This window comes from Bos taurus, chromosome 5, assembly GCF_002263795.3.
Source record: "Bos taurus isolate L1 Dominette 01449 registration number 42190680 breed Hereford chromosome 5, ARS-UCD2.0, whole genome shotgun sequence".
NCBI lineage: Eukaryota > Metazoa > Chordata > Mammalia > Artiodactyla > Bovidae > Bos > Bos taurus.
This window is the reverse complement of record NC_037332.1, coordinates 69,869,015-69,887,549: the sequence shown is the minus strand read 5'-3', so window position 1 is coordinate 69,887,549 and position 18,535 is coordinate 69,869,015. Positions and strand designations below refer to the sequence as shown.

At 49.4% G+C, this 18,535-nt stretch overlaps 1 protein-coding gene across 1 annotated transcript in view; it reads right to left on the bottom strand.

The window, feature by feature from the left end:
• Nucleotides 1–9,069, bottom strand: part of RFX4 (regulatory factor X4) — a 172,666-nt gene extending 163,597 nt beyond the window's left edge. The window contains exon 1 of the mRNA XM_005206762.5: nucleotides 8,434–9,069. Coding sequence (XP_005206819.1) covers nucleotides 8,434–8,476 — 43 coding nt within the window. The 5' untranslated portion in view covers nucleotides 8,477–9,069. The remainder of the gene's footprint in view (nucleotides 1–8,433) is intronic.
• Between the last annotated feature and the right edge of the window lie 9,466 nt (nucleotides 9,070–18,535).

Genomic DNA, 18,535 nt, shown 5'->3' with positions numbered 1-18,535 from the left:
TATTTCACCCAACAACCTCTCCCTCCCTGGCTGCTTATATTCTATGAAGAACACTGGAAGGTAAGGAGGGGATTTTTCACACAGAAATAAGGAAAGCAAGGCTTAGAGAAGTTAGGTCATTTTCCCCGGGTCACACAGCAAGCAAGTGACTGAGTTGAGATTTCAGCCTTGGCAAAGCCCATGTTCTTTTCATTAAGTCACACCCACATCCACCTGAAGTCATGGATTAACACACATATGTGTGAATGACTTCTAGCTGCAATATATCGTTTGTTAAATTACCAAAAGGCTACATAAATAATCACAGTACTGAATGGCTTCTGCCTCATTTGTGTATCTTGGTTGTGTCTATATATGAGCATGAATGAAGCCTAGACATTCACAAAGTGAATGATAAACTTCAAATGAATCCCAACAGTGCATTTCACATCTGGAGTAAAGAGATGTCCCCTTTTTTTAGTTCTACCAGTTTACTGCTCCCAACCCATCTCCCTCTACCCTTATGCATGCATGCTCAGTCATGTAACCCCACGGACTACAGCCCGCCAGGCTCCTCTGTCCATGGACTTATCCAGACAAGAATACTGGAGTGGGTTACCATTTCCTTCTCCAAGAGATGTCCTTTTTTTGTCCTTATTTTTGCCAACAACAATTTAAAATTTTGTCTCCACAGTATAAAGGACTATCCTTACACTTTCTTATGGGGAGATAATAGCATGTTTTGCTAAATGATATGAACTTAGTTGGACATCCTGTTCAACACAACCCTCTCCCTTGCTAAAACAAAAAAGAAGAAAAAGATATTACAGCCTTGTAACCAACAGTGTGGAATACTTATTGGTTAGGATACTTATCCACTTTAAGGACATCCTTTATCTGCCTCCATTTTCCAATGTATAAAATGGAGTGGATAATAATAGCGCCCCTAATATATACTTTAAAATATAACTAATAATGAATTTAAAGTGCTTAGTACACGTCTGGCATATGAAAGGCATTTGACAACCATTAGCTTTAAAAACGAAAACAAAAAGCTAGATGTATTACTTGCCTTCTTTCCCAGGAAACTATAGCACACACAATTAAGATCAATCTTGCTCCCCATGCTGTCAAGGTGCATCTCAGCTTAGCTTCTAGAGTTCAGAAACTTTCTTGTTTTGAGCCTGTTAGTTTCTTCCTTCAAACTGTGAGTGATAATAGTTTCTTCTTCATAGCATTATTGTAAGCATTATTTAGATAATGCATTTAAATTAAAATGCTTATCAAAGACATATAGTAAGTATTGAATATATGCTACCTGGTACCACTTTTACATTGCATACTCACAACAGTCCTATCAAACCATTCTATCAGTTCCATAAGTAAGTTGAAGCCCAGCAATATCAAGCTTCCAGACCAAAGACACACAGCTCCGTGGGGCAGAAGGGCACCCTGTGAGAGGCAGCAACCTACCCACCACCACGCTCTATCTTCCTTCATCTGGAGAACATCTTCTCCTCATAGTATGTATCACTGGCTGAGATTATTTTGGTATTTATCTGTTTGTCTGTCTAGAATGTATGCTCCAGAGGAGCAGAGATGGCATTTTTTAAGCCCAGCATTTAGCAGAATGCAGGGCAGGCACATAGGAGACACATAGAATTCTTGAATGGAGGAATGAAACAAGCTAACATTTGCCCAAAGGCTGTACCCAACCGTTTTGAGGCACTGCTCCCTACCACTGCCATCATTTAAAACCCTCTTCAAACCCAGATCACATGACAGCTTCAGCGAGGTTTTCTCTGGAGCGTGAGGGCACAACATTCCTTGCTCTTTCACTTTCATCCATGCATTTCCTTCTCACCAAGTTGGATTCAAACCCACCTGGTGGCCAGCGTCATCACCAAGCCACACCAGGCTAGCACTCTATGAGTGTCCAGCTGAAACAGCCTGGGTGGAGAGAGGGAATGGGCTTTCCCAACCTGGCCTCTGATCTAGCTCTGCCAGGTACTAGTTGTGACCCCCATGGAAGTTCCAGACCCTCTTTCATCCTAAAATGGGACAACACAGAATTGTGATTAGCCGTAAGTGGCTAAGGGCTTCCCAGGTGGCCCTAGTGAATCTGCCTGCCAATGCGGGAGACGCAAGAGACACAGGTTCGATCCCTGGGTGGGGAAAATCCCCTGGAATAGGAGATGGCAACCCATGCAAGAGACATGGGTTCGCTTCCTGCATCACAAAGATTCCCTGGAGGAAGAGATGGCAACTCACTCCAGTATTCTTGTCTAGAAAATTCCATGGACAGAGGAGCCTGGTGGGCTATAGTCCATGGGGTTGTAGAGAGTTAGACATGACTGAGCGACTAAGCACACACATAAATGGCTAATGTGTGGGAAAATGCCCTAAACACGGTTGCCATATGGTAGATAGTCAAAAACACAGAGCATGCTTTCCTCCAGGCCCCAAGGGGACCTTTTTTTTCTGTCCCTTGTAGCACTCACCACTCTAAATATGCCCATACCGTCCCTCATCAAAACTTTTTCAAGTCCTTAACAGCAGGGACTTAGGCCTTATTCATCTCCAGGCACTGCCACCCAACAGGTGCTCAGTCAGTGAGACAGACTAAAATTTCCATAAAATAAAATAAAAACTCTGATAAATTCATCCAAAGTCTTTTTTGTTTTTTTTTTTTTACTTTTACTTTTACCCAACACCTCCAAATTATCTTTGAGTTACTCTCTTCCCCTAGCCTTGATAAAACTGCAAGTATCTTGAGTGGGAAAGAAACAACATCAGAGATCCAACCCCGCTCTCCTGACACACACACACACACACCTTTCCATCCTGCAGAGCTGTGGAGCCCTAGGGGCAGCTGAAGACTGTCCCAAAAGGCCTGTACAACAGGCAGGGGCAAGCAATCAGGGGCCTAGGCAAGTGGAGACCTGACTCTCTGGCATCCAACTTGTGATGTCACTGTTCCATATCTTTTCAGCCGTTTTTTTTTTTTTTTTTTGCACAGACACCAGGCAAACACAAGCATCAACTTGACTTAAAATCACTACCTTGCCGTGTTGAAAATGGAAGAGAAACCCTGTGCCTGATGCAGGTCACAAAAAATGCCTCTCTCGTGGGGTGCCTATGAGGCTCAGTGTGTGATAAACTAACGACTTTATAAACCAAGTCCCAGGCAGAGTTCACAGACACACAGGCATGTAAATGAACTACAAACTCTCAGACAGACCATGGCAGTCTCTATATCCAATCTGTTCATTTACAGATGAGGCCACAGAATCTGGAGAGAAGGGAAGGACTCCTCTGCTGAATGTATCACCAGGAGTGGCCAAGTGTGAGAACAGCCTCATCTCTTCCTAAAAGCTTAAGCAATGGAGAGTAAAGTCTGGTTTTCTTTTGATGGTAGCATCTCGTCACATGGGCCAGTGTGTCTTCTTATCCAGCGTAGGTGAGGGTCTGTGATGGTGGCTTCATCACCTAGAGGCATTTTAATGTTCCTTAAATCGACCCTAGGCACAGCCCCATAAAACCTAATGCCTTAAGGAATGCTCCTTAGGTGTAATTGACAAAGGCAATCATAGGCCTTTAAAAAGGGGTTATCCAAGGTTCTTGACTCTTAAAATCCTAAATGACTTGTAAAACTATTTTAGTATATTATTAGTTTGAGGAGAGATTCACTCACTGTGCAGTGGATCACAGTTGGGATAGTGGTAACCTGGCCTCTATGGTAGAGAAGAATCCGTCTAACTTGTCAGAAAATCCCAGTCTGGGAGTTGTCTAACCCTTCATTTTACAGACAATTAAAATTAATCTTGGAAAGGCTCAAAGATTTATCCAAAGTGCTTCAGTCAGAATTATAACCTGGAGCTTTCCCCACTGCACAAAAGAGTAAAAGAATCCATAGAATCTTCCCTTTACTACCCGTCCCATTCTTACAAAATTTCTGACCAGGAACCTCCTACTCTTCTCTTTCCCGCATTATTCTAAGCCCTCACTTTCTCAGATACCGTTTAAGAAGTGGGGCTGAGAAATTCATCTGGGGCGACCCATGGGTCCAGTGGAAGAAATGCCAGAACCTTTCACATTGGAGAGCCTGTGGCTCGCGGGGGAGGCGGGCATACTGCCCAGCTGGCGCCTAACCTTGGGATGGGGAAGGAGGCTGGACGAGAACCCGGAGGAGGAGGGGTGGCGGGGTGGGGGCAGAGGCGGAATGAGAAAAGGTGTAGCTGCTGGAGAGAAATTAGAGACCTCGGGGCCTCTGGGAAGCAGGACGGTCCGGCTCTCACACAGCGGCAGGGAGGCCCCGTGCGAACTCCTCTCTCCTCCGCGTACTCGGCCTTTTGTTGTCGGCCTCTGCCTCTGGCTCCCGCTCATGCCCTCCGGTCCCCTGCCCCCCTGAAGTCACCCCAACTGCACTCATAATATTTTGCTTTGCGCTGGGTCTGTTTTCCACCACCAACTTCCAGCAGTCTCCATGGCGACGCGCTGGGGAGGGGAGCGCGCGCAGCTATGGAAATCCCAGGGCCTAGCCGCGCGGCGGCCACAGCAAACTTTTCCGGGTCTCCAGGACCTGCAGGCCGGGTGGGAAAGCGCGATGTCCTGGGCCACTTGCACCAAGTCGCAAGCCGGACTCCGGGATCCCCGGCTGCACGCTGTGCTGCCTAGTGCTGCAGCCACACGGCTAGGGGACCTGGGGACCACGCGGCTCTTACTGGATCCTGATGCCAAACCCAGACGCCGGAACTTGGCAGGTGGCGAGGGAGGAGCGAGCATGCCTCCTTTACGGGACACACACACAGGTCCAACGAGGGCTAGATAGTCCGGGTTGGACGTGAGGGCAAAGTTCAGAGCTCCGATCCTTGTTCCCCAAGCCCGCAGTCCGGGTCCCAGGGCCAGAAAAAGCGGCTCCTTTCCTAGGGCCGTGCCTGGGAGAGGATGGAGGAGGCCTAGAGCCCCGTCCCACCTGGGCGCTCCCTGTCCCGTTGCCCCACGCCAAAGCCACTGAATGTCCCCACCTGCAGGCCCACGGAGCCAGGTCGGGCCTTGTTTTGAGCCGGGAGCCTGTAGACCAGAGTGCCTTCCCGCCGTTGTGGTCCAGGGGCCTCAAAGCAGGCTCTAGGGGTGCGTTGGCGGCTCTGGATTTTGGAGTTCCAGGTGGAAAGCGGGTAGAGGCAGACGTCTCTAGGTCGGGCTCATCAGTGCCCGTCGCTAAGGCGCCATCCCGTTTAACAAGAAACAATTCTTCTGTTGCGTAGGCGACCAACCTGGCCCCGGCCCACTTTGCACAAGTTCTCTGTGGCCTAAAATTCGACCTACTTTCCCTCCTCTCGTTCTCGAATCTCCAGGCACCTTGAGTAACTGAGCAACGCTCGCCTGTCAGAACCGCCGGGATTGGACCCACAGGCCACCAACATGTAGGCGCGGCGGCGGTCCGCGTGGGGACGGCTGGCCACCCCGGGATCCGCGAGGCTTTGCGCGGTGCGGGACTTCTGCGCGAGCCGGGAACAATATCACTGCCAACAGCGCACCGGCCGGACGGCGCGTCCCGGGCCCCACGCGCGCGCCTGTGGCCCCCACCGCCTCCCCGGGCTCGGCCGCGCCGCGGAGCTCCGGGGAGAGCGGCTCAGCTTTGTGGCGCTCGGCGGCGGGCTAGCCCAGGGCCCAGAGGCTCGCGCCGGCGGCTCCCCAGCCTCCTCCGACGGGGCCATTGTCTTAGACCCGCACTTGCTGAGTATTTGGGGAAAACTCGAGGAATATATTACCAGCTCCGTGTGCAGAACAAAGGGGCGCGTTGCCGCAGGTCACGCTGAAGTGGCCCCCAGGCGGAACACTAGAGCCCCGGCCCCTGCAAAACCGTCCTGCCGGGCCCGAGGCACGTTGCGGGAATTTTCCTCTTAAGAGTAGGGGACGGTGGCCTGGCCCGCCGGCCTCTCTGACCCGGGATGCTCCGGAGTTCGCCTCAGCACTTGCTGCTAATCGATTGTGTCAGCCTTTTCGGAGTGAAATACTACTAACAATAATATTCGTGGCTCGGCCCTAGATTTGCGCACAATCTGCCGTTAAAGGAGCAGAATCGAACTGCTCCAAGGAGCGCTGGTCCCAGCTAGCCGGGAAGAAAGGAACCTTTACATAACAAGGGAAACTCCAAAGAAAAGTTAATGGGATTAAATTCTCTGGAAGCGAGGTGAGGGAAGGTTCTGGACCGGACCGCGCCGAGCCAGCTGCACTTCCCTAGCCGTCGGTTTTGCAAACCCGCATGAGAATGTCACTTGGTGCGCCTCGTGTCATTTCGTCCCGCTGGGTTTCCCAGAACTTTTTGAGTTCCCCAGAACTTTTTGAGTTCAGGATGGCCATCTAGCCATCCACTCCCTTCCCCTTTGGTGGATGGGAGAAAAGTTTTCAGAACCCGTTGGGGTGTCTGCATTAAGTAAAAGTGACAAGGTGTCTCCATGCCCACAAGATAGAACAGAAAACAGAAGCTCTCCACAACCCCGCAGCTATCCCAGGATGCACAGAGAAGTTCCAGTCCTGTTGAGGGGGATGCTAAAACCCCCAGCTGGGCTGTGCTGGTGTGGCGCACAGACACCTCAAGTCCTGCGTGGACCCCTTGCAAATATCAACACTTGGCCCCAAACCATGCAGACATGGGTTTAGTTTTGTTCAAGGATATTCACTTCTAAAATTGGGGTGCTCAGGACATGCATGGTGGCACAAATACTTCTCATGGAAGTATGGAGGGAAGGGATCCTTTCTCTCTCTGGGCGCCGTCTTTACCGCCAGCGGAGAGGACCCAGTTAGGGCTGGCCCCGCACTCGGTAGCCAGTCGCAGGGCAGGTAACCCTTCTCTTTGCCTTCATTTGTCACTGCATATAGTAAGGAAGGCTGTGGGGGTCAGCCCATCCCCACTCCCAGGGGGCCCACACCCACTTGGCGGGGACCGAAAAGGAGAGGTTTGATCTCTTGAGATCAGAAATAGACAATTTTCCTGGAAAATCAAAGATACCCCTGGCCAGAGGGTGGTGGGCATCTTGGCCACCAGGGCCCCAGCAGAAGCTAGAAGGGGCTGGAAACCTTTCTGCAAGAATGGGAAGAAGAACATCTGGCCGATGCCCGAATGACCCCTACTCCCAGTCCACATTCATTTCCAGCCTGCAGGTGGAGGTGGGGATGCCGTCGCGTGTTTGTTTATTTGCTCAGGGAAGAGAGGCGCGTGTGTTAAGGATGGCAGAGGCTGGAAGGCACTTGTTGCTCCGCGCGGCAAAGTCCAGCAACGGATGGATGCTCCTAGGCGTTCTCCCAAGCATCGCGTCAAGCTGCTGTCTCGGCCCAGGCTGCTCTCACGGCTTGTTTCTGCCTCTCCAAGAAACTCCGAGGCTGCAACCTAGCCGGGATAGGAGTGCACTGGTTGGAAGACGGCAATTGAGGGTTGTCCTTGTTCAGTCGCTAAGTCATGCCCGACTCTCTGCAACTGAAGGAGGAGGTGAATTTCCGGAGAATTTCTTCCACCTGGAAGGGGCGTAGGGAGCACAATTCTGATATAGAAGTTTGGCGGCTCCTCAAACGTACTAGAGCTGCGAGGCTCTACTGGAAAAAGAACCGAGACGCTGGGCTTTTTCGTTGTAAAAGATGCCTTGGCTTACTTTCTCCGTGGTTACGGACGGCCGCGACCCCCAAACCTGGCGCCTCCAGCCAACAGAACCCAAAGTGCCGAGCAGTTTGCAGACCCAGACGCCAGGCCTTGCCAGCCGCGCAGCATCCTGTTCTCTTCCGTAGAGTTACTGTCCCCAAGCAGAACGCATCGTCAGGTACTCCTTCCGGCCAAGGAGGCTGCACCGCGCTTCGGACTGCCCAGGGCCCCCTCCTCCCGACCTGGCGCGGATTCCCCAGGACCACCGGGCTCGCCTCTGCCACTCCCTCCAGCTGCGCATCTCCACCAGTTGGAGCCTCTGTCCCCACCTCCCAGGCGCTGTGCAGAGCCGTCGCCCTCCCCCGCCTCTGGGGCGTTCCGCTCGGCTTCCTGGCCCCAGCCACCAGCCTCGGAACGCACCGCTATTCCGGGACCCCCAAACCGGGGGAGGAGCTGGACCCAGGAGGGGGCGGTCGGCTCGCAAAGTTTCTGCAAGTGGCACCTCGAGCTCGCCGCGAACCAGCGAATCTTTACTTAACTTTATGTCCAGGGCAAGCGAAAGCGCACTCCACAGCGCGCGCACACACATTTACACACACACAATCACACGTTTACACACACTCACAACTTCCACGCATCCGCTTACACACATCGCGCATCGCACGAGATTGAGAACTTCTGCACGCTCCATTATTTCCTGGGGTTCCACTGTCAAGTTTACCCTTCTGAACTTTTTGCGACTCTTTCTGAAGTTCCCCTTCTACCTCTTCTTTCCCTCCCAATGTCTACCCCCAACCCCCACCAGTAGGACTAACCTGTGGAATCCATGTCGGGTTCCTCCAGTAACCCACAATGCATGCTCTTCCCATGGACAGCACAGGCGCCCCCCAAAAATCCTGATGTTTGGGGATCCCCTGTGCTAGAGCTGCCCAGGGAGAAAGGGAGGAAGGAGGGAAGGAAAGACGCAGAGAGTCCAAGGATGTAAGGATAGAAAGAAGGAAAGGAAAAGGCAGAAAGAGAAAGAAGAAAGGAGAGAGAGAGAGAAGGGAAAGAGCTCGGAGAAGGGGGAGCGAGAAAGAGCGAGCCAGAGAGGGGACACTCAGTAATCCAGCCGGGCAAAGCCAAACCCGTCAAAATGTTTGCGGATGTTTCATGGGAAAAAGCATCATTTTATAGGAGCCCCGATGGGAGCAATGTCATTGATAGGCCAGCCGGCCTGATGAATGGCCGCTCGTCAGATGGGGCCGTGGCGAGGCGCACTGTGAAGCCCATTGTGGGCCTGTTTTGAATAAGAAAAGCCGCCTCCGAAAAGGGGGGCTCAGAGCGACGCAATCCCAGCCCTCCGACTTCCCCCTTCTATTATAGCATTAGCAACGTTTTTCTTATTTAAAGTTCCAGAGGCCTTCTCCAGCCTTCGCCCGGCACTCATTACAGGCGAAATCAAAATTGGCTTAGATGTGGCCCCCTCCCCCTCTGCCTACCCCTCCCCCGATCCGGCCCGGCACCGCGCAGGCATGGGAAGGGGGTGAGGGGGCGGCGGCAGGGGACCCCGAGGAGCCTGGGGAGTCGCCTACGCGGCCACGAGTGGGCCCCACTTCTTTCCTTCTCCTCTTGTGGCCCCCGCCCCAGGTTTGGTCCCGGGTTAGATTCTGAGTGGGAGCCTTGGGGATGAAACAAGCCTTGTCCCAGCCACGGGGATCCACGGACACGCGTGGGGAGGGTGGAGAGCTGAGGGGGGAGGGGAGGGGGCACTATGGCCCTAGGACCCCAGCCCCACCCCCAACCTGGGCGGCGACAAGGCCGCTTGGCCGCGGCGGGGGGGCGGGGGGGGGGGTTGACTCATCCCCCTCCAGAACTTTCCGTCTTCTGGGTATATCTGTCTCCTTCCCCGGTCCCTCTGTCCCTCTCTTCCCGCGTCTTCTCCATGCTGGGCCGCCTGCGTCTCTGTCTAGCCCCTGCTCCCTCATCTCTTTGTCTCCCCCTGGGGCTCTACCCTTCTCTGTCTCTATCCCCCTTGGTCTCTCGGACACCCCCCGCAGCCCCCGCCTCTTCCCGTAACCCTGTCTGTCAGTCTGTCTGTGTCTCCGGCCCTTCCTCCCTCCCTCCCCCGCCCCCGCCCGCCCCCAGCCAGCCGCGAAGTTGGTGAGAAGCCTCGGCGTCTGAAGGGGGGGACGCCGTTTTCCCAGGCACCCCCCCTCCTCTGCCGGGTGTAAAGTGCAGAAAAGAGGTGGGGGGGGGGGTGGCGAGGAGCTGGGGGCGGGGGGCTGGAAGTGGAAGTGGGGCGGGGGACAGGCTGCGTCTGCGCGGGCCCCGATAGAGTGGCCGGGCGTTCGCGGGCCGGCCGCGCTGTGATTAGAATATGAATGGGACTCGGCGGGCGGAGAGAAAGGCGGATTACCCGGGTGCTCTGACCAAGGACAGAGGCAGCGCCGGCCGGCCGCGCAAGGGGCGGGGCGGGGCGGGGCGAGCGGGCGGGGTCCCTCTCGCCAGCTCAAGGGGTTTCTATCCCGGGACCCCAAGCCCCTTGCGGCTCCCGCGGTCCCTGAGAGAGCCCCCCACCCTTGTCTGCCCTCCCCGAGCGGGGCTAAGTGGGACAGTGCGGGGAGGTGGGGAGCGCGAGGGGCCAGCACGTGCCCAGTTAAGGTCACGGTGCGGGAAGAAGGAGGGGGCGGGGAATGCGGGCTGGACAGAGCTTCAGCTTAGTGTATTTCAGAGAGCCCGGTTCGAATCCCAACTCAGTGAAAGTCTTTATCTCTATGGGCCTCGGTTTCCTTGTCTGTAAAATGGGGCCGAAATGTCCCCCTTCAAAGTGTGCGGTAAAATCAGACAAGGTAGTGGATATAAAAGGAGCTGAGTACTTGCTGTTCTCTCCGCGTGGTTACCATCTACCCGTCCCCAACACGTACCCCGTGGGACCAGCTCTTTCCCACCACCCTGGTCTCAGCCAAGCCTCACGTCCTCGGAGTGTGCCTGATCACCCTGTGTGAGGGGCCCCTCTTGCTCCGGCCAGTGCCTGGTTCCTTACGCGTTTGTTTCTGCAGCAACTCTGTTCTCAGCCATTTGCTTTGAGCCCAGAGCCGCACCTGCACATTCTTTCCGGCTGCGATGGTTGGTGAAGGGAAAAGGGGTATGAAACCAACCAAAGGCGACAGTGGTGAATCACCGCACTTGGTCGTGGTGGGCGTGGTGGCAAAGACCGCGGGATTCGGAGTCAGAAGATCCCAGTGGCCGGTTCCTTTCTCAGCCTCAGCTTCTCCCCTGACGAAATGGGGTGAATGATAAAACGCTTCATCAGCCAGCTGAGCGACCCATCGAAGGCAAAACACTTGGCTGGGAGACTGACCAGGTGCATGGTGGAGGTGGCAGAGGCACCACCACCCGGAGTGCTTCCGGCCTTGGGGAAAACCCTTGAGGGATGCCAGGCCGGTAGTCTCTAGACGGCGGACCAGATTATTATGATGGCTGTAGATATTACTTATTTTAATTATTAGGCACGCAAAACTGGGGCGGGGTGGACCAGGCTCGCCAGGGAGGAGTGAGGATAAAGAACTCATAGGTGGACCACGCAGGATGGGATGTGTGCCCTGCGCAGTTTCAATTCAGTTCAGTTCAGTCGCTCAGTCGTGTCCGACTCTTTGCAACCCCATGAATCGCAGCACGCCAGGCCTCCCTGTCCATCACCAACTCCCGGAGTTCAATCAAACTCACATCCATCGAGTCGGTGATGCCATCCAGCTATCTCATCCTCTGTTGTCCCCTTCTCCTCCTGCCCCCAATCCCTCCCAGCATCAGAGTCTTTTCCAATGAGTCAACTCTTCGCATGAGGTGGCCAAAGTACTGGAGTTTCAGCTTTAGCATCATTCCTTCCAAAGAACATCCAGGGCTGATCTCCTTTAGAATGGACTGGTTGGATCTCCTTGCAGTCCAAGGGACTCTCAAGAGTCTTCTCCAACACCACAGTTCAAAAGCATCAATTCTTCAGCGCTCAGCTTTCTTCACAGTCCAACTCTCACATCCCTACATGACTACTGGAAAAACCATAGCCTTGACTAAATGGACCTTTGTTGGCAAAGTAATATCTCTGCTTTTGAATATGCTGTCTAGGTTGGTCATAACTTTCCTTCCAAGGAGTAAGCATCTTCTAATTTCATGGCTGCAATCACCATCTGCAGTGATTTTGGAGCCCAGAAAAATAAAGTCTGACACTGTTTCCACTGTTTCCCCATCTATTTCCCATGAAGTGATGGGACCAGATGCCATGATCTTAGTTTTCTGAATGTTGAGCTTTAAGCCAACTTTTTCACTCTCCTCTTTCACTTTCATCAAGAGGCTTTTCAGTTCTTCACTTTCTGCCATAAGGGTGGTGTCATCTGCATATCTGAGGTTATTGATATTTCTCCCAGCAGTCTTGATTCCAGCTTGTGCTTCCTCCAGCCCAGCGTTTCTCATGATGTACTCTGCAAAGAAGTTAAATAGGCAGGGTGACAATATACAGCCTTGACGTACTCCTTTTCCTATTTGGAACCAGTCTGTTGTTCCATGTCCAGTTCTAACTGTTGCTTCCTGATCTGCATATAGGTTTCTCAAGAGGCAGATCAGGTGGTCTGGTATTCCCATCTCTTTCAGAATTTTCCACAGTTTATTGTGATCCACACAGTCAAAGGCTTTGGCATAGTCAATAAAGCAGAAATAGATGTTTTTCTGGAGCTCTCTTGCTTTTTTGATGATCCAGTGGATGTTGGCAATTTGATCTCTGGTTCCTCTGTGCAGTTTAGGAACAGACAGTCCCTGTCCTGTGCTGTCTAACCTGGGAGGGCACTGTTTCTCAGGCATGACAGTGCCAGCAGCACCAGGGAACTTAAAGAAATGAATATAAGCATTTATGCATTCACTCTGAATGCATACCTACTGTGTCGAGCGCTGTTCAAGGCGCTGAGGATACAACAGTGAACAAAATAGACAAAAAAAAAAAAAAAAAAGTCCTGTTCTTCTGCACTTTATGTTGGAGTCAGGTGAGATAGATAATGTATAAAATATATAGTTAAATTTTTCAGGATGTCTGATGATGAGTTCTATGTAGGGGCGAGACATAAGGGAGGGCCTCTCTGAGAAGGTAACCTTTGAACCTTAAAAAAAGTGCTATCTGCTGTTGGTGGTAATGTAAATTGATGTAGTCACTATGGAGGTTCCTTAAAAAACTAAAAATACAGTTAACATATGGTCCAGTAATCCTACTCCTGGGCATATATCCTGAAAAGATGAAAACTCTAATTTGAAAAGATACATGCACCCCAATGTTCATAGCAGCACTATTTACAATAACCAAGAGGTGGAAGCAACCTATATGTCCATCAACAGATGAATGGATAAAAAAAAAATGTGGCACATATACACAATGAAGTACTAGCCATAAAAAATAATGAAATAATGCCTATTTGCAGAAACATGGATGGACCTAGAAATCATCATACTAAATGAAGTAAGTCAGGCAAAGACAAATATTATATGATATCACTTATATGCGGAGTCTAAAAAAGAGATACAAATGAACTTACCAATCAGAAACAGAAACGGACTCACAGAAAGCCAACTTATGGTTACTAAAAGGGGAATGGGGTGAGGGATATTAGGAGATTGGGATAAACAGATACACACTAGTACATATAAAGTAGAATCTTGAGAGTCCTTTGAACAGCAAGGAGATCAAACAAGTCAATCCTAAAGGAAATAAGTCCTGAATGTTTGTTGGAAAGACTGATGTTGAAGTTGAAGCTCCAATACTTTGGCCACCTGATGTGAAGAGCTGACTCACTGGAAAAGACCCTGATCCTGGGAAAGATTGAAGGCAGGAGGAGAAGGGGATGACAGAGGATGAGATGGTTGAATAGCATCACCAACTCAATGGACATGAGTTTGAGCCAGGTTGTAGGGAAGCCTGGCGTGCTGCAGTCCATGGGGTCTCAAAGAGTTGGACACGACTGAGCAACTGAAGAACATCAAATACTGAATCACTTTGCTGTACACCTGAAACTGTCATATCATTGTAAATCAACTATACTTCAATAAAAAATAAAATAGTGCTATCTGGGGCTGATGACAAGGGTGCAATCATTTGTGAAAATTCATTGAGCTCTGTACACATGTGATTTTATGCATTTTCCTGAATGCATTTCAAACTTCAATGCTTGTTTAAATTCAGTGTAAGCAACATCATATACTAATAATAACTATCCTTTACTCTTTATGTATCAACTGTGATAGGTATTTTCTACTCATTATCTCATTTAACCCTCACAATACAGCTAACACGTAAGTAGTATTGTTGCCCCCACTTTTAGAGAGGAGGACAACTTGGGTGCAGTGTATAGCTCTCCTGCCCTTCACAGGCACTGTGAACTCAATGAGTCACACAGCTCCTATCCTCCAAAACAGACACATGGGAGGTAGATGGGGCAGTGGAGAAAGTGTGGGTACTGTGGGAACCAAGAGTGGGGAGTGAAGCTGAGCCCGAGAGGCGGGTGTCAAGGCAACCTCCTCTAGGAAGTGATGACTAAGTCAGGAAGTGGACTCAGCAGGCAGGGGGATTGCGGGTGTTATATACTGAGGAGAGTATACATATTGAGGAGAGTATGTGGTATATTTGGGGGTTGGAGCCTGGCATGGCTACACATAGAATGGAAGGAAGGAATAACAGGTGATTTCTTTGGGAGATAGGTGGGGAATCAGGTCAGGAGGGCCATGCTAATCCTATCCTGGAAGGGATCTGAGCATATGGGACTTGTTGCTGTTTAGTCACTAAGTCACGTCCAACTCTTTGTGATCCCATGGACTGCAGGATGTCAGGTTTCTCTGTCCTTCACTATCTCCTGCAGTTTGCTCAAACTCATGTCCATTGAGTTGATAATGCCATCCAACCATCTCATCCTCTGTTGTCCCCTTCTCCTCATGCCCTCAATCTTTCCCAGCATCAGTGTGGAGATTCCTTAAAAAACTGGAAATAGAACTGCCTTATGATCCAGCAATCCCACTGCTGGGCATACACACTGAGGAAACCAGAAGGGAAAGAGACACGTGTACCCCAATGTTCATCGCAGCACTGTTTATAATAGCCAGGACATGGAAGCAACCTAGATGCCCATCAGCAGATGAATGGATAAGAAAGCTGTGGTACATATACACAATGGAGTATTACTCAGCCATTAAAAAGAATTCATTTGAATCAGTTCTAATGAGGTGGATGAAACTGGAGCCTATTATATAGAGTGAAGTAAGCCAGAAGGAAAAACATAAATACAGTATACTAACGCATATATATGGAATTTAGAAAGATGGTAACAATAACCCGGTGTACGAGACAGCAAAAGAGACACTGATGTATAGAACAGTCTTATGGACTCTGTGGGAGAGGGAGAGGGTGGGAAGATTTGGGAGAATGGCAATGAAACATGTAAAATATCATGTAGGAAACGAGTTGCCAGTCCAGGTTCGATGCATGATGCTGGATGCTTGGGGCTGGTGCACTGGGACGGCCCAGAGGGATGGTATGGGGAGGGAGGAGGGAGGAGGGTTCGGGATGGGGAACACATGTATACCTGTGGCGGATTCATTTTGATATTTGGCAAAACTAATACAATTATGTAAAGTTTAAAAATAAAATAAAATTAGTGAACAGTGGTGTTGGAGAAGACTCTTGAGAGTCCCTTGGACTGCAAGGAGATCCAACCAGTCCATTCTAAAGGAGATCAGTCCTGGGTGTTCTTTGGAAGGAATGATGCTAAAGCTGAAACTCCAGTACTTTGGCCGCCTCATGCGAAGAGTTGACTCATTGGAAAAGACTCTGATGCTGGGAAGGATTCGGAGCAGGAGGAGAAGGGGACAACAGAGGACGAGATGGCTGGATGGCATCACGAACTTGATGGACATGAGTTTGAGTGAACTCCGGGAGTTGGTGATGGACAGGGAGGCCTGTCGGGCTGCAATTCATGGGGTCACAAAGAGTCGGACACGACTGAGCGACTGAACTGAACTGAACTGATGTCAAAAAGTACAGAGGCCAACTTAAAAATGGGACAATTTTAGCTTTGAAAACAATAACTTAATGGGTTGACGCAGGCTTCCCTGGTAGCTCAATCAATAAAGAATCTGCCTGCAGTGCAAGAGACCTGAGTTGGATACCTGGATTGGGAAGATCCCCTGGAGAGGGAAATGGCAATCTGCTCCAGCATACCTTCCTGGAAAATCCTATGGACAGAGAAGCCTGGCAGGCAACAGTCCATAGCATCACAAAACTCAGACACGATTTAGCGACTAAACCACCACAATTGGTTGAAGTATATCAAATGTGTTAATGCTATGAGGTCATAACACATCTACAATAAAATACCCTAAGAGATTAACCTTTGCAGCAACCTAGGGAATAGAATTATTATTTTAAACACTGGTAAGTAAAGGGGAAAGTCAAACTTCTGTCCTGATATTCCTATGTGAAATCTATCTCAAGGCAACAAAATAGCTGATGGTAACATTTTTAATTGAGAATTCCAGTTAATACATGCAGCAGGAATGACAGAATTAAATAATATATTTTTCCACTGGAGAAGGGAATGGCAAACCACTTCAGTATTCTTGCCTTGAGAACCCCATGAACAGTATGAAAAGGCAAAATGATAGGATACTGAAAGAGGAACTCCCCAGGTCAGTAGGTGCCCAATATGCTACTGGAGATCAGTGGAGAAATAACTCCAGAAAGAATGAAGGGATGGAGCCAAGGCAAAAAGAATACCCAGCTGTGGATGTGACTGGTGATAGAAGCAATGTCCGATGCTGTAAAGAGCAATATTGCATAGGAACCTGGAATGTTAGGTCCATGAATCAAGGCAAATTGGTAGTGGTCAAACAAGAGATGGTAAGACTGAATGTCGACATTCTAGGAATCAGCGAACTGAAATGGACTGGAATGGGTGAATTTAACTCAGATGACCAGTATATCTACTACTGTGGGCAGGAAGCCCTCAGAAGAAATGGAGTAGCCATCATGGTCAACAGAAGAGTCTGTAATGCAGTACTTGGATGCAATCTCAAAAACAACAGAATGATCTCTGTTCGTTTCCAAGGCAAACCATTCAATATCACAGTAATTCAAGTCTATGCCCCAACCAGTAACACTGAAGAAGCTGAAGTTGAAAGGTTCTATGAAGACCTACAAGACCTTTTGGAACTAACACCCAAAAAAGATGTCCTTTTCATTATAGGGGACTGGAATGCAAAAGTAGGAAGTCAAGAAACACCTGCAGTAACAGACAAATTTGGCCTTGGAATACGGAATGAAGCAGGGCAAAGGCTAATAGAGTTTTGCCAAGAAAATGCACTGGTCATAACAAACACCCTCTTCCAACAACACAAGAGAAGACTCTACACATGGACATCACCAGATGGTCAACACCGAAATCAGATTGATTATATTCTTTGCAGCCAAAGATGGAGAAGCTCTATACAGTCAGCAAAAACAAGACCAGGAGCTGACTGTGGCTCAGACCATGAACTCCTTATTGCCAAATTCAGACTGAAATTGAAGAAAGTAGGTAAAACCACTAGACCATTCAGGTATGACCTAAATCAAATCCCTTATGATTATACAGTGGAAGTGAGAAATAGATTTAAGGGCCTAGATCTGATAGATAGAGTGCCTGATGAACTATGAAATGAGGTTCGTGACGTTGTACAGGAGACAGGGATCAAGACCCCCCCCCCTCCCGCCATGGAAAAGAAATGCAAAAAAGCAAAATGGCTGTCTGGGGAGGCCTTACAAATAGCTGTGAAAAGAAGAGAAGCAAAAAGCAAAGGAGAAAAGGAAAGATATGAGTATCTGAATGCAGAGTTCCAAAGAATAGCAAAAAGAGATAAGAAAGCCTTCTTCAGCAATCAATGCAAAGAAATAGAGGAAAATTATGTAAAGTTTATCTTCACGACCCAGATAATCACGATGGTGTGATCACTCACCTAGAGCCAGACATCCTGGAATGTGAAGTCAAGTGGGCCTTAGAAAGCATCACTACAAACAAAGCTAGTGAAGGTGATGGAATTCCAGTCCAGCTATTTCAAATTCTGAAAGATGATGCTGTGAAAGTGCTGCACTCAATATGCCAGCAAATTTGGAAAACTCAGCAGTGGCCACAGGACTGGAAAAGGTCAGTTTTCATTCCAACCCCAAAGAAAGGCAATGCCAAAGAATGCTCAAACTACTGCACAATTGCACTCATCTCATACGCTAGTAAAGTAATGCTCAAAATTCTTCAAGCCAGGCTTCAGGAATATGTGAACCGTGAACTTCCTGATGTTCAAGCTGGTTTTAGAAAAGGCAGAGGAACCAGAGATCAAATTGCCAACATCAGCTGGATCATGGAAAAAGCAAGAGAGTTCCAGAAAAACATCTATTTCTGCTTTATTGACTATGCCAAAGCCTTTGACTGTGTGGATCACAATAAACTGTGGAAAATTCTGAAAGAGATGGGAATCCCAGACCACCTGATCTGCCTCTTGAGAAATTTGTATGCAGGTCAGGAAGCAATAGTCAGAACTGGACATGGAACAACAGACTGGTTCCAAATAGGAAAAGGAGTACGTCAAGGCTGTATATTGTCACCCTGCTTATTTAACTTACATGCAGAGTACATCATGAGAAACGCTGGGCTGGAAGAAGCACAAACTGGAATCAAGATTGCCAGGAGAAATATCAGTAACCTCAGATATGCAGATGACATCACCCTTATGGCAGAAAGTGAAGAGGAACTAAAAAGCCTCTTGATGAAAGTGAAAGTGGAGAGTGAAAAAGTTGGCTTAAAGCTCAACATTCAGAAAACAAAGATCATGGCATCCGGTCCCATCACTTCATGGGAAATAGATGGGAAAACAGTGGAA